This window comes from Humulus lupulus, chromosome 5 (assembly GCF_963169125.1).
Source record: "Humulus lupulus chromosome 5, drHumLupu1.1, whole genome shotgun sequence".
NCBI lineage: Eukaryota > Viridiplantae > Streptophyta > Magnoliopsida > Rosales > Cannabaceae > Humulus > Humulus lupulus.
In genome coordinates this window covers 27494558-27510591 of record NC_084797.1, presented here as the reverse complement: position 1 = coordinate 27510591, position 16034 = coordinate 27494558, and the positions used below count along the sequence as shown (strand labels likewise).

The window sequence follows — 16034 nt, the reverse complement described above, 5'->3', positions numbered from 1 at the left end:
AAAAAGGGAAATACCTACACTACAAATAAATGTAACCTTTAGTGATAATTTTTTAGTAACAACATATATTTTGTATGACTAAATGCCACTTTTAGTAACAACAAAAAATTACTTGTGACTAAAAATGCATACTTCATCACAAGTTGTCACTAATGTAGTTTTAGTCACAACCTATTATTTTTAGTAATAAAGTTTGTTGTAACTAAAAATACATTTAGTGACAACAAATTGTGATATTTGTAACTAATACTTTTAGCCACGGACTTTTTAATGATGACATAGGTATGATAATTTTTCCTTAGTCACAAATTTTTTTTTATAGTCACAAATTTGTTGTGACTAAAACTAAGATTTTTTGTAGTGCTAGTATCATCAAATTATCTTAGAAATTTTTTATAATGATTTGTAATGGATGATGCTAAGTCAGTTTCAACTCCACTTCCAAATCATTTTAAACTTTGTCAGTCACAGTCAACAAAAACATATTAAGGAAGGAAGCACATGGAAAATGTTCCATATAGTTATTAGTACTAACGGGTAGTTGGTTGTCTCTTGTATGCAATGATTTGTACCTGATCTGATTTAGCTCATGTAATGTAATATGATTGTTGTTAGCATGTTTGTGGCTGACCTTAGAGAGACACATTGGATAGCACTTAAATATAATTTGTGTGTGTGTTTGGGGGTGGGTTCAAACAGCATTTTTTTTTTTTTAAATGTAAAAATTGAGTGAGGGCACTCCCACATGCCCCCACCTCTCTCAGCCTAGTGACATAGGCTGACTTGGCCTCTAGACCACCATTTTGTAAGTTGGTGCACTTAGCTATATATTTAAGTGCCTCGTGCACGGTTTTGTTTATAGAGTGTTGATTTAGAAAGTTTATTAAGAGAGTTTGAGTTTTCTATTTAGTAACCAGTTTGTAATTGGAGCACGACTCCCTTCTGTTCTCTGTTTGTATGCCTCTCTACCAAAGAACCAATAAAGTGTGCCAGCCATTTCTACTAATGTAGATTCAATATTTGAGTTGAACCATGCAAGCAATTTGCTGTTGTTCTTGTTACTAATAATTCTGTGTTATATTGGTTCTTTTTGGGTGGTGTTTTGCACCACACTAACGGTTAGTTTTTGTTTTAAAATAATTGATGTGGCAAAATGTAAGTGGATGGATAGACGATCCGGGTCCGGGTTATAGATAATAAAAAAAATAACATAAAACTCATATTACTTTGACTATTTCTCTCATAAGTTATACGCTGAATGCTACCTCTAAGATTGAGTACTTCAGTTTCGGTAACCCAACGGTAGAGACTTCTTTTCATAAGTAAAATATGTTTAGCTTTTATACATGGACCGTGGTCAAGTTATTCAAAAGAGACACTATTACAGAAAGGGAGTTCAATCTCTTTTTCTGATGAGACCCTTATATATGATATCATAAGCAGCAATCGAAAATAGTAGAACAACCACAACAAACACTACTAAAATTGTACATAATTACATTAATTACTATAGTGATATGACCACATCTTATAGAATAACACCAAATCTTAAACATTTCACAATCAAATTCATTACTTTTCTTCACCAGTTGAAACTAATGGACTCAAAGTGTAGATTATCAGCCAAACCAGAGGCACAAATTTTGGCAACCTCATGTCTCATCTTTCTTGGCCCACAAACAAGAACTCCAACATCAGATGCTTTGGACTCGAACAAGATTTCTGCATGCACAATAAAAATAGTTAACAATATGGCCATTTACATTTATATAATTGAATATAAATTTAATGAGCTATAGATATAAAAATGTAATTAACTTACTCTTGAGATCAGGCCTGGCACCGAAATGGACCTTGATCGCTTGTGCCAATGACTGATTGGGAAGGCTTTCCACCTCTCTATGATCCCCACCAGCGTAAGACCAAGCTGCAGGAGACGACGTTGGTGTCGCCATTTCCACATTCTGAACTTGCTTAGTGTCATTTAACCCTCCGTTTCCAGTCTTAGACCAAACAAAAGCCACACTGGAGGCCAGGCAAATGCAGGCACACACCAAAAACATGTCCCAAAGACATCTGTACGAGTAGTGGTAAAACCCTCCTGAGTTATCCACTGGGTAAATATAGTAACGAGTCACGAGACCCAACACGAGGAGGAATAAGACAAAAGAGGAGGAGATTATTGCACCCAGCCACAGCCAGCTGTTTGGGCCTAGAGTTGCAGAGATGGGCATGTCCAGTGGGTTGGGCTTAAAGAAGGAAGTCTGTATGGTCTTTTGGGCTTCTATGGTGGGCTGCTCGTTCTCTTGGGTCACATAGGCTTCTATTTGGAGTTCTATTTGGGAAATCTGTTCGGCGTGTGAGCCTGAGATGGGAAGCAAGAGGTCTAACATGGCAAGATCAGCTGAGGTCTTGAAGGCACAAACTAGAACAACTCGTGGAACATGAGAGTTGGGTATTGTGCTTTGGAACATAATCTCTCGGATTATAGATATGAAAGGAGTGATCCCACTTCCACCACTCACCATGATCAGAGCCTCATGCCTGCATCACAACACCGAATCATTCCAACCAAGTAAGCATAAGAAGCATATATATATACATATACATGGAAGTCATGTCTAGTCAATATATGCAACATATTAGTGTGAAAAATAACCTCAGAAAGGAAAACGAGGATGGCCCATATGGTCCTTCAACGGAAACATCCAAGTGATTCGCAAAAGAAGAAAGTTGTTTGTAAAGATTCTGAGACCAACTTCCTTCGGTTCGGACCATAATACTAAGCTTATCCGTCTCCATATTACTGTTGGAAGATATTGTAAAAGGGTGCCATTGCAACTTGGAAATGGATGGCACATTTATAAACAAAATACTGGTTGGGTTATACTGCAATCCTGGAATTTTAATACGATTATTGGTTAAGTAATAAAGAGAGGGTTAGTTATTTACAAATCTTAATATATAAATTAATGTACTATTACTAACCTGGGGTTTTGGCAAAAGTCATTTCGAAGTTACCACCTGGCAAAAGGCGAGAGGAGAGTAATCTAACTCTGTCCCGGGACTGTAAGAATCTCAAGTATCGATCGATGAGGAAGAGGAAGATACCAGGCAGTATCATGCAGAAGTAGGCTACACCAACGTGTAGAACATAGAAAATGATATACACTGTGTAGAGTTGGTGTGTGTAGAAAAACACCTCAAACATCTTTCGTCTTACTCTGCCAATGCTCGCCAACCACATCACTAATGCCACTACCATTGCGATCTCTCCTGCTACATTCGATACATAAGTTTGGCTCCATTCTAGTGCCTGCAACATGAACATAAATATGTTTATTTAATATTGCAAGTACACTTATCATCTGTATAATTAATAAACTCGTACTAAATGATATACGTACATGGTTGTGATCAGTAGAACCTTAATTTTACAATATCATTGGGTACGTAAAAAAAATGTAATCTATAGTCAGTAATATTATATTACCTCAACCATTTGATTGGCCATGATCCAGTAAATGAAGAATCCCACGGTATGAGCAGCAAAGAGAACCGTGGAGAGATGGCCAAGCCAGATGTGATATTTAATACTAGACTCTGATGTGAGTCCAACCAGAGGCAGAAGTGAAGAGCCTCTTGTCACCGGAAAGAAAAGAAATGCCCAGCATATGTTCCCAATGTAACCAAGTCTCAATGACACACTTCTGAATTTTGCTTGCCATCTATAGACAACAACTCCAATGTTAGTTAAGTCATATGTTATTATCTAGTATGTATTCAGTGGAAGCAAATTAAAACATATCAAGAGATTAATTAAATTAATGTACTATTACATTTTGTCTCCTGCGTGCATGTGGAGGCTACCAAAGCTGACATATAAATAATTAGCCAGAGACCATATTAGGAGAACAACAAACATGACTGCAAAAGATAGCTCCACTGAGCTAACAATCCCCAGAGGTGCTTTAACACACACTGGACTTCTCCATGAGGCCAAACGACGACGAAGTCCTCTCATTTGACCGCTGAAACATATATATTATAATAATTAAGTATAAGAATATTAATCAGAAGTTTTCAAAGAAATATTAATTATAATAGAATCTATCTGCAATAAGAAAAATTCATTATGGTAGTTTAAGTTTAAAAATCTACCTGTCGGAGTTTGGTGATTTCTTGTGGAGATGGAGATAAACACAGCTCAAAGCTGCTATGAACATTATAGGGAATGAGAAAAGCAGAATATTTGTCCCTGCAAATTAAGTATGTTCATTAAGAATTAGCATGAATAATAATTTTAAGAATAAAAGAATACATAAATGTGTAAATGGCTACAATATATATATATATAGAGAGAGAGAGAGAGAGAGAGATAAATAATATGTATCTCTCAACCTTGTTCTCTGAAGTATGTTGAGTTAAGTTTGGTTTTCAGTTCGGGTGTCCACTTGAGTTTGTATGATTTTGTTGGTAACAAAATCCAAATCATTAACCACCCAATAAACATCACAAGGAATATTGTATTTAAGACCGTGAACTTTCCCATCTTGATCTTCTCTTTTAAATCTTAGCCTAGAAATTGTTTAGAACACGTTGGTGAGAACTCTTTTTGCTAAATTAATGAGAATGATCACATAATATATAGTATTACTGAATATATGAGATGTTCTTAGGAATCAACCTATATTTATACATATAAATATATATATATATATATTTACACCTTTTTTGGAGGCATAATTATATGACATTTCATACATGCATGTGTCATGAAGAAAGAGCATGATTCATGCTTATATACACAAGTGGATTTTATCTTGTTTATAATGGCTACTCAGAGATTAAAAAAAAACTAATTAATTCAGAAGACCACGAAAAAAAGGAATATTATTAATTTACAAATTATATTGCCTCTTGATTATATTGAGAAGAGTTTGCGTCCTATGATTAATCTGTAATATTATTGTCTCATTATTAATCTTTCTAGTGGTTTCCGATCGAAAATAATAATTGACATTCTCCTGATGAAGACGATTTATATTATTCTGATGATGAAATGTGTACTGCATTATCATATATATGTATATATATAATGACATCACAATGCCATATGTACAAGGACAACAGAAAATTATATGACAAGAAACAAATATTAAAATTACATAGATGCATATTCTTTAAGATTGGGATCTAATGCAGAAGAAGAAAATGAAATAACTATATTTCATAAAATCTATATATACATATCTCAATGAGATATACTGCAAATACATGCTAAATGATTTTGTGCTATCTCTTTCATCTGATCATATAAAATAAATAAAAAGTCGTACGTCTCTTTTCACATATATACATTTCAAACACACCCACACCCTAACTTAAAACTGAAGTAATGTTCATGATGTAATACATTGTCTTATTACCCAGTAATTGAAGCCAGTGGTTTTTTTTTTCTTTTCTCAATCTTCATTATTTAGTATAGCTATCGAGCAAGGGAATTTGCATTAAACGTAAAAGTTGACGCAAAGTTACCGTTATTAATTGCATGTACTATATAATAATATATAGTTGACTTTGGGGATTGATCGAAGTACACAGTTGACTATAGGCTCAAGTCGTAATTGTAGTACAGATATATCGTTAGCTAGTACTTCTCATTTCTGTGGACATTATTATAGATGTTAGCACAGTTACACAATCTCGCTAGCTCTTGCATATATATGGTAAACACCTCTCAACTATTATTAGTCGTAGAATATGAATAGTAACGAAACTTGCATGTTATTTATTTATTTATTTATTTATTTATTTTTTTTGTCGGGTGCATGTTATATATTCTCATTACATTAATTACTACATTTTTTTTACTAACTTGGTTATTGGAGTATAAATATTACTATTTCTATCTAAAAACCTTTTCAATATCCAACTAGTCAACTGATATAGCTAACCAATCGAGTAATGACATATATGGCCAACTCAGAAGATAGCTCTGTGGGTTAAAATATTCACATAAATGTATAATATAATGAATAGACATAACACACAATAGTGATTCTTAATTAATATAGTAATTCTTAATCTTAATTAATTATAGTCACTACATGAACCGTGCTACCATTTTTGCTAGAACATTTTAGCAACAAAAATGAATAAAACTCGTTAGAGGGTTCTAGCAGCAACATTTGTGGTGGCTAGTTAGGGTCGGCCCTAAATCTTGAGGGTTCTATGTAAAATATGATATTTTTGTAAATAAAAAATTATATATGAAATGGTATTATTTTTTAAAATGGTAGCCTTTGTTTAGAAGAAAAAAAAATATCATTTTACAAAATTTGGGGCCTTTCAAGTGGGAGTCTTGGGCACATGTCTTGTCACGACCAGGGTCCTAAGTTGTGGTAGATTTGTAATATCCATAACTTGGGTGGTCAAAGTCAAACTTTGACCTTTATTGAAAAATAACTCTTATAAATGACATTTTAGTTTATACTAAATAGTATCATAATTATAAGCAAAAAAATAATGAAATAACTCCTATAATTATATATAAAAATATTAATAATAAAAATATGATCATCTATCATTATACATACAATAATAATATTCATACAGTTATGTAGTCACCATACATTTAAATTTAATAAGTCATAAAACACAAAAATAATACTTAGCATCCATTTACATAACTAATTAAGAGATACATACCATAAGGTTCCAAATCAAATACATAAACAGCGTTCAAAAGATAGGACTATGGAAATAAATGAAACTAGGCTAAATCACATTGGCTCCACCAACAATTCACCTTATCCACATTCACATCACTAGTTTCTTGGAATGAGAGAGATATATGGGGTGATATTATAAAGCTCAGTAGGAAAACAACTAATATCATCCACCATAGGTACACTCAACTGCAAGGCAGGACTAAAAATTTCCCAACTCAAACCCAACATGCTAGCAAACATTAAGGATATAAAAGAATGTGATGCACCAATATCAAATAATACATGAGCCCAAGAGTGTGAGACAAGAACCATACCATCCACAACTCCTTGGCATGTTCCTCATTGCTCACTATCACCACAAAGAGCATAGGCTTGACTAGAGGCTTTCCTTGTTTTTCCCATTTCCTTGATTAGACTGGCTTGTGCGCGACTAGAACACCTTCTCCCTGATTGAAACCTCTTTGAATCCCAACAGAAATAGGAGTTTGGAAACTCTTTGAGTACCCCTAGTTGAATCCTAAACGTTGTGAACTGATGTTGATATTGGGGTTGTTGCCCTGGTACGGGTGTGAAACCATAGGATGAAGACTGAGACTGGTTACTCCTAGGTTGTCCTATGAAAGGAGTAGACCCAACATAACTCCCTATGTGGGTCCTCCATGTGATGGTTGGAACCTATGTTGTTGTTGCGGGCAATCTTTCTTCTTATGACCTTGTTGGTCACAACTAAAACACCCATACGACCTAATTCGAGTCTTTCCTGAAGAACCGCTACTAGTGATACCCCCACTAAGTTGTTTTCCTTGGGATAACCATCGCCCTTGGTTTTTCTTATTCATTTTTCAGTCATTTCCTCTTTCTCGGGCCGAATTCTTTTTCTCAATTCCTTCTTGATGAGCCTCAGTCTAAAAGGTTGCTGTCAAACACTCACTCAAATTTCTGAAGGTCATAGGGACAAGTGGACCAAGTATCGAAGGATTCAAGTGACGTAGGAACTGCTTAATCAAAAGAGGTCGATCGACTGCACCAACATAAGCATAGGAGGATAACTCTACAAACTTCATGTAGAATTCTGATGGACCAAAAACGAGTATGTTTTAAATATTTATAAATCACAAGCGCACGAATCGTTCATATAGAATAGTGATAGTGTAAGCAAGGATGTCAAACTCAAATGAGTTGTCTAAAATAAAAAAGAAAACTATTTTAAACCAAAATTAATAAATTCTAACCTAGCCCCAAAGATTGATGAGAATTTGTGACAATAAAATAAAATAAAAGATAATAATAAAAATATTAAAGACAATATATATAACTAAATTAAAAGTAGAAATCAAGATAGTAAAAGAAAAATTATTAAGATAATAGAATCCAAAAAATAAAAGTTCAATAATATTTAAAAGTACATTGATTCCCAAGTTCTAGTAATAGTAGAAATTAATCAAACCATCACTTATTCAAATTAGATATTCTATTTAAGTACAAGTTTTTATAAAAATATAGGATTTATCTTCACTTTTAAAATTATAATTTCAAAAGTATTTAGTGTAAATCAATTTAATGAAATAACAAATAAATCAATTAACATTATTTATAAGGCAAATCATAATATTTTTGTTCTAAGCATTGGATGTGTACAATTTAATGACACATCTTACACAAAGAATATTATGTTTTTGCACTAATGAAGAACAAAGTGCAAATATGATCTAACAATAAAAAATACAAGATATTTAAGATGAAAGAAAATATTTGAAGAAGAAAATCCATAAACTTTATTGCACAAAATGGGAAATCAACATACAAAATAAACACTATCTAGTTACATATTGTTTCATCATCACCTTAATAATCTTAAAAAGATTAGAAACTCATAACTAGAATAGAAATTACAAACATAAATAGAAAAATTTGGAAGAGAAACCCCCAAATTTTCCTCTAAAAACTCATAGAAAAATGATCAAAAAGAAGAAAAAGATGAAGAGAATAGAGATGTCTTGAAAGTGTGGAACTTGTGTAGTGTAACCTCTCTAAAAACTAAGCACCTCAAATGGTCTTGAAAATTCTCTATTTATAGCCAAAATGAGAGTATTAAAATAATCAATTTAAATTAAGTAAATTGATTAAATTAATTTAATTAATAATAATATGGCTAACATAGGTAAATTATAGGGTGAAATGATGATGTTTTGGGGTAAAATGTGTAGAAAAGTTTAGGTAAAAAAATGACATTTTTGGGCAATGGGACAAGGGGACAATTAGTGCTTTTGTTGGGCTCAAAATGCACAAAGGGGCTAGTGGCAGGCTTGGTCTTCGGTGGGCAGGAGCAGCTGGCTGGAGCTTGGGGGCGTTGCTGGTGGCATGGATGGGTTGCTCGGCTTGGCAGGGAGCTGTTGGGATGTTGGGCTGGTGAGATTGGGTCATGGAGCTGAGAGAAGGGAATGGCTGGAGTGGGCTTCAGGCCTGGGCAGAGGCGGGCCCAAGTGGAGAATGGATGAGGCAGCTGCTTTGGTGAGTTCGGCTGGAAGAGAGGGCTGCAGGCGTTGATTGCTGGGGCTGTTTTGGGCAGAAGCTGCTGAAGGAGCTGGTGTTTGGGCCGAAGCTGCTGGAGCATCTGAGTGGAGGCACGGGCTGGCTGAAGCAATGAAGTGGAGAGTTGAGCTTCGGTTGGGTGGTGCTGACGAGTGGGTCGAAGGGGCAGGCATGCCCAATCCACAGCTGGGGCAAGGGAACCTTGGGCTTGAGGCGTGCTGGGCTGAGAGGATGAGCTTGGCTGTTTCAGAAATGCCACTTTTTGCTTTTCTTTTTTCAGTTTTATTCTTTTCTTTTCCCTTCTTTTCAAAGTACCAAAATGCAACATTATTTCCTACAAAATAATCATAAACTAAATTAAAATTAAATATTTTCACTAATAAAATATACCATATAACTTCCATGAAAATATTAATTAAAATTTAATTTACATAACATTTAATTTCAATAAAATCATATTTTTAGCATTCAAACTAACAACACAAATTTTAAATAATTAAATTACAACATAAAACAAAAAAATATCTATAAAAACATATAAAAATCTAAAAAAATACAATAAGACTAATAAATTAAAAATTACTTAAAAACTTAATAAGTCAATTAAAAATTCAAGAATTAAGCAACAATTAGCACATAAAAAGTGGTAAAATAACTCTATTTTGTAGAGTTATCAAATTCATTCACTATCATATCTCTTTGCCTTAAGCTGCCAAATGATCCAATTAAGGTCTTCTGGTGAGATGGATTAAAATATTTTTCCCTGAAAACTAGGGCTGAGCATAAAATTTGAAAAATTGAAAAAACCATGTACACCGACCTTCCGAACACCAAAAAAACTGAAACCAATTAAACTGAATACCAAAAAAACCGCCAACGGCACAAACCGCCACTGTTCGGTCGGTTTAAAAATTTTGTGTGGACCGACCGGCGGAACCGAAACCGACCAAACAATATAATATTATATAATTATTAAAATTATTAAATAAAAAAATATGAAATTATGTTCTATATATTTATGTTTTAAAAATACATAAAATGGATTCCAACAATCCAAAGCTTTTAGTTTTTTAACTAATACTTTCAAAAAAAAAATTTAATTTTAAAAAAAAAATAAATAAATTCGGTTTGGTCGGTTTAACCGACCAAACCGCGGTCCAAAACGGTCGGTTTTTTCTTTTAACTGGTTTGGTCGGTCGGTTTTTGGATTGCACCAATCCGGACCGAAAATCGAATTCTGGATTTTATATTATGAAAAAACTGCCCAAACCGACCGATGCTCACCCCTAATGAAAACCCTTTCAAAGTCTCTTCAAGTCATCCCTCCAGTTTCGATAGTCCTACTCAAAGTTTCCCACCAATCTGCTGCACTACCTTCGAACTTGGATACAACAAAAGTCACTCGATACTCTTTAGGTGTTCCCATGGTGTGTTGAAGTTTTTCTTAATCTGCCTCAACCACCTTTCAACATGTTGGGATTAGTGTCCTTTAAAGCATATGTGTTGAACAATGTTTTATGAAATAAATTTTTGCATATATTGATTGTTTATTATTATTATTAGAATAATATTATATGAATATTAGAAAATTAGAAAATTCTTTATAGTGACTACAATCTAGTATTGGTACGAGATGATTAAGCTTGTAGGGAGCGAATTTAAACAGTCGCAGTAAAACAAAGTTATATGAAATCTTTGAATTAAATACTGTAAGTACGGTTCACTAGTATTCATCACTACAAGAAAAAGATTCTACAACGACGACATCTATTGCGACGACTCTAACGTTGTTGCTGTATGTAGTCAAAATCCACGATTTTTTTAAAATTTTATTCAAATAAATAAGGTACAGCGAGTCAGTTCCCGCCTCTTGTTCTCTCCAAATACGTCGTCGCTGTATGTAGTCGAAATCCACGAATTTTTTTTTTAATTTATTAAAATAAATAAGGCACAGCGAGTCAGTTCCTGCCTCTTGTTATCTCCAAATTCCTGGTACCCTACAGCGACAACATGTCGTCCCTGTTGGGTACCAAGAATTTGGAAGGTCTGATTGTGTGTTGTTGACGACCCTACAGCGACGACATGGTACCAGGAATTTGGAAGGAACAAGAGGTGGAACTGACTCTACGGTGACGACATGTCGTCGCCGTAGAGTCCTCGTCGAAAAAAAAAGGGAAATATCTTTGTCTACAGTGATGGCATGTTGTCGCGATAGAATACGGAGGGAGCTTGACCAACAAAAGTTGGTTGTCAATTTTCACTCCTTGTCGTCGCTATAGAGACTCATTTAATCCAGTGAGCAGTTAATTTTTAGTGTATAGCAACGACATGTCATCGCTATAGGGTCCAAAAAAAATGGATGAAAAGTGGACCACCAAAAATTTCGGTCAAATTTTCACTGACTATAGACCGTACACGTAGTAAACAAAACGATTCGTGTATTATTCCCTTATCTATAGCGACGACATGTCGTCGCTGTAGGGTCTCACTGTTTGAGTGAACCGGTGCGTTCAACCTCGACGACGACATTTTATTACCTATAGGGACGACATGTCGTCGCTATAGGTCACAACGATATAACCCCTCAGGCAGAGCCTTTCTTCCTCATTTCTGGTCATCTTTTCTCAAAACAGAGACAGTTTCTCTCTGTTTCTCTTCGTCGCCCAACACTATTTTAGCTCTCCATTGTTAAGGTTAGTTACCATAATAATCTAGTTATTTGTTTTAAATTTAGTTTTTTTTATGATTATTTGTGTGTATTTTGTATGTTATTGTAATGGATTTGTTAAATTTTTTGTTTTTTGTTTTCAGATTGTCTTGGAGCATCCCAAGCCCTTACCCAATTCATTGATATCATCCCAAGTATTTGGGTATTGTTTATAATCTTTTTTTTGTGATTAATTAGTATATTAATTGATAAATGTTTGTTAAATTTTTTGCTGTTTTTTTTTTCAAATTGCATTGGGGTACTCTGTGGATATCATCTCTAGCTTTTGGGTATTGTTTCCAATTTTTAAAAAAATTTGTTTTGTTTTGTGATTATTAGTGTATTGATAAATAATGATAGTTAATTTGCATACATAAATAGTTTTTAAATTAAATTTGTATGTTTGTTAATTTTATATTTAATTTGATATTAATTTATGAAAAATTGTTAGGTTAGATTAATTTTTTGTTTTCAATTGTATATATGTTAGGATAAATAAAATTTGTGTTTTGAATTATAAATGTGTTAGGTTAGATAAATAATATGTTGATTTGGGAGTATGTTTATAATATGTTTTTGTTGTTTATTTGTGAATTTAAATGATTGTATTAAATTTTATGTATGTTCTAGGATTGGTTTATATGTTTTTATACAGATTTTAAATTTTGGAATAGGCTAGACAACAATCGTTAAGGTGCCGAAATTTTTTGTAGATTTAGAAAAACTAAACATTACAAAATATTTTTAAAGTTAGTGTGATTAAATTTTTTAATTAATAAATTTTAAAGCAATTAATAAAAATTAATTAAAAAATTATAAAGTATAAATTAAAATAATAATTTTACAAGTATAAAAATTTATTAATATTTTTTTTAATAAAATAAGTAGAAATTAAAATAATAATCTTTAATGGTAAATTCATAAATTTATAATTAAATATTTTTTTATTTAATTATTTTTATAATATATTCATAAAATTTTATAATATATGTAAATAAAATAGGTAATTAAGTTAACTTTACTCTTAAAATTAAGTTAAAATTAAACTAATAATTTTAAAAATAAGAAAACTTTATTATTATATTTAAAAATAAAAAGTGAAAATTATAATAAGAATTTGATAATTATTAAAGAACATAATAATAATAATAATAATTAAATATTTGTTTATATAACGAAAATTTATAATACATTCATAACTAACAATAATATATATTCATAAAAGTTGATAATATATATTCATAAAATTTAATAATTTATTTATAAGACTTCATAATTTACTTAAAAAAATTAGTGTTTTGGTGATAAAAAAATTATTAGCAAATAAAATGTAGTTTTTTATGATTATCACATTGTGATAATTTATTTTCCACTTAAATCAGTTATGACGATTGACAAGAGTTGGATAACTAATAGACGGGGTAACTCTGATGAGTTTTGGAATGGTCTTCAAGCATTTATACAAATGGCCAAGAATCATGTGAATGCTTCGGGACAAGTCATGTGCCCATGCGTTCAGTGTGTCAATATGCTGAATCAGAAACTATATGTGGTGGAGGCTCACATACACATATACAGTAGATATACAGTATTTCAGCAGGGGACAGAGTGGGCCACTTCTTGATTTTGTACAGAATGTAGAGCTTGGCCAGTACCCGGTAACCGTTCGGAGATAGTTGGAATGGGGCTATGTTGACGAATTTAAGGAAGTCGACATAGTATTGGTGCAGTGGCAGGGCTGCACCCACTTGGAGATGTGAACCGCTCTAGGGCCCGAGCCTGTGAATACTTTCGTGTGCCCTCTCATCCTCCCGAGCCAGGTGTACTAGTATTTCACTGTCATCTACCCCGTAGTTGGTGAGTATTTTAGCCAAGGCACCCCGGTGCTGTAACTTACTCGAAATGTCTCTTGCTTCGAATCCTATGGAAAAATATGGGGTGTTTGATGGTGTCGAACCAGCGTTGGCCTCGTCCTCCGATAGGCCAGCTCTGCGAGGCCTTACCGTTGTCGGCTTTGAGCTCTCCCATACGGCAAGAGCCTAGCTACTACCAGCCACTTTTTCCCCTTCTCGAGGCATTTTTCGGCCTCTCGGGCCATCTAGAGGATATCGTTGTCGAAGGCGCAGAACCCTTGTTGGTGGAATTGATGAAGCTCCTCGTACATCTGAAAGCAAACACCAAACAGTTAGCACCTTGACCCGAAGAAAGTTGGGCCAAAACGAGAACCCCTAAGACAACTGCTCGGGGAAGGAGAAAGAAATAGACTAATGACACTGGGGTGTCCACGGAGCCAAGCACTTGGCACCAAAGATACCACCGGAAAATATGAACACCATCGGAGATGATGAACATCACCGAAATCTGGAAATTTTCCAGATTCTGACCAAAGACACAGAATGAGGAAAAACACCCCAGAACACTTAAACGAGCCATTTAGGCCATTTCTTACTACAAATAAGGCAAAAACAACCTCTGAAAAGCTCTAAAAACAACCCCTAAGCATGCATCCTAAATTCTCAAATACGCATGAAAACAGAAAGTCACAGTTCAAGGATACTTACTCAAAATGTAGCGTAGGATTGTGCTGAATCGAGTGCGAACTCTGAAGAATTGCTTGCCGTTCACCCAGAAGTACGAAGCTTCGCGCCAGTCGTCCAGAATGGAAAGAGGGTTGGAGAGGATGCAGTGCTGGAAAATGGGTTGAGAGGTTGAAGAGTCGAAGGCACAAGAAATTTGAAATGGGCTAAAATAACGTTGAAAATTTGATTCTCAACCTTTTATAGGTCCAGTGCTTTGGGGCGAAGTAAGTTCACCCCAACTGTCGAATTATCTAGGACATGGGTACTCGAGAACGATCCAAGGACCGAAGATTAGAAAGGTGCAGATTGTGATCATTGGCATTGGAAAAGGGAAATCTCGAGTATAAGTTGAAAGGACACCTAAGGTACAGAAAAGGTGTTTCGGGCCGCGGATCTGACCCTTCATTAATTGCACGGATGGATGGGCCCATCAATGGGGATTCAACACGTGGCAGGAAATCTCGTAGTGACGTCAGTAGAAGTCCAAACGTTTCTATCCGAGGACTATTCGAGTTTTCCCCAGTTTTAAGTCTCCATTGTGTGAGGACAAGTAGAGACTTGGGGGGCAAATGTTGTCCGTGTTTTCACCCAAGGACATGTGGCAAGGGTGTGTACTCCTGAAGATGAGGCCACACCCCGAGGATCATTCTTCAGAGGGTTGATCCCTTATTTAGGGAGTACTCCCCTCGGATAAAGGCAGGACACGAACGTCTTTCCAAGGCCATGTCCTGAGAGCTGCTTGGCAGTCCTCGGGTTTTTTTACCATCAGTTATATTCTAGGCCGGGGACATTATCCTCGAGATTTAAAAGACGAGCCAGGTGTCATCCAATGCCAGTTTACAACATCAAAGGAGCACCTAACAACCTTTTAGGCGATCTGTCTACAGTGTTGTCGATTGTACGACTCGACAATTTTTACTCCCACTACGCCTTTTGACACGGAGATACGTACAACATGCATTGACAGTACCAAGGGCATGTTCCCCATATAGTAGGTACCTTTCTACAGTGGGCCCCGCGGATCTCGCTTGAGTTGTGATCTATATTTAATGCACCTCAATGCATTGAATTGGTATTAATCCCCCAATAACTAGAAGAATGTATATTAATTACGAATGATTACTATTAATGACCCCAGCCTCTATAAATAGGGCTGGGAGTCCCAATGTAAAGGATTCGGTATTTTAGCAAGAAAGGCTATTTAGGATTTTTACCCTCTGAACTATTACCACTATCATATCGTGCCCCCTAATTTTTTCAGGTCGTTAAAAATTCCCCCCGAAATATTCACAATAATGTAAAGAAGGACTTCCGTTAACTTTCAACACATGTGGCTAACAGAAGGCTGACATGACTCTTTATATGCTGATGTGTCTTGGTCATGTCAGCGACATGTGTGTAATTTTAAAATTAAAAAATCTATAATCATATTAAAAATCAATGAATTAAACACTAAAAAATAGAATTAATAAATTAAACTAT

The 16034-nt window shown here is 34.5% G+C and overlaps 1 protein-coding gene across 3 annotated transcripts; it reads right to left on the bottom strand.

Annotated features, from left to right (window-relative positions):
- Window positions 1-1394: 1394 nt before the first annotated feature.
- Window positions 1395-4552, bottom strand: LOC133834682 (ferric reduction oxidase 4-like). 3 transcript variants are annotated; one of them, XM_062264358.1, is made up of 8 exons: window positions 4402-4552; window positions 4162-4258; window positions 3840-4031; window positions 3494-3728; window positions 2989-3316; window positions 2660-2897; window positions 1823-2544; window positions 1395-1722 (listed from the first exon to the last, which is right to left on the bottom strand). In XM_062264358.1, exons 1-8 carry the CDS (start codon window positions 4550-4552, stop codon window positions 1583-1585), a joined length of 2103 nt encoding a protein of 700 aa, XP_062120342.1. In that variant the 3' UTR covers window positions 1395-1582. The 3 variants fall into 3 exon arrangements, with proteins under 3 accessions (XP_062120342.1, XP_062120343.1, XP_062120344.1); XM_062264359.1 differs by having other exon boundaries at window positions 3840-4019; XM_062264360.1 differs by having other exon boundaries at window positions 3840-3989.
- Window positions 4553-16034: the final 11482 nt, after the last annotated feature.

Excerpts from the sequence above, each read along its gene's own strand:
- LOC133834682 (XM_062264358.1), bottom strand. The coding sequence starts at position 4,552 with ATGGGAAAGTTCACGGTCTTAAATACAATATTCCTTGTGATGTTTATT. Across the intron at positions 3,729-3,839 it reads ATGCACGCAGGAGACAAAAT|ATGGCAAGCAAAATTCAGAA; the intron begins GTAATAGTACAT and ends TGTTGTCTATAG. Across the intron at positions 3,317-3,493 it reads TGGCCAATCAAATGGTTGAG|GCACTAGAATGGAGCCAAAC; the intron begins GTAATATAATAT and ends TTCATGTTGCAG.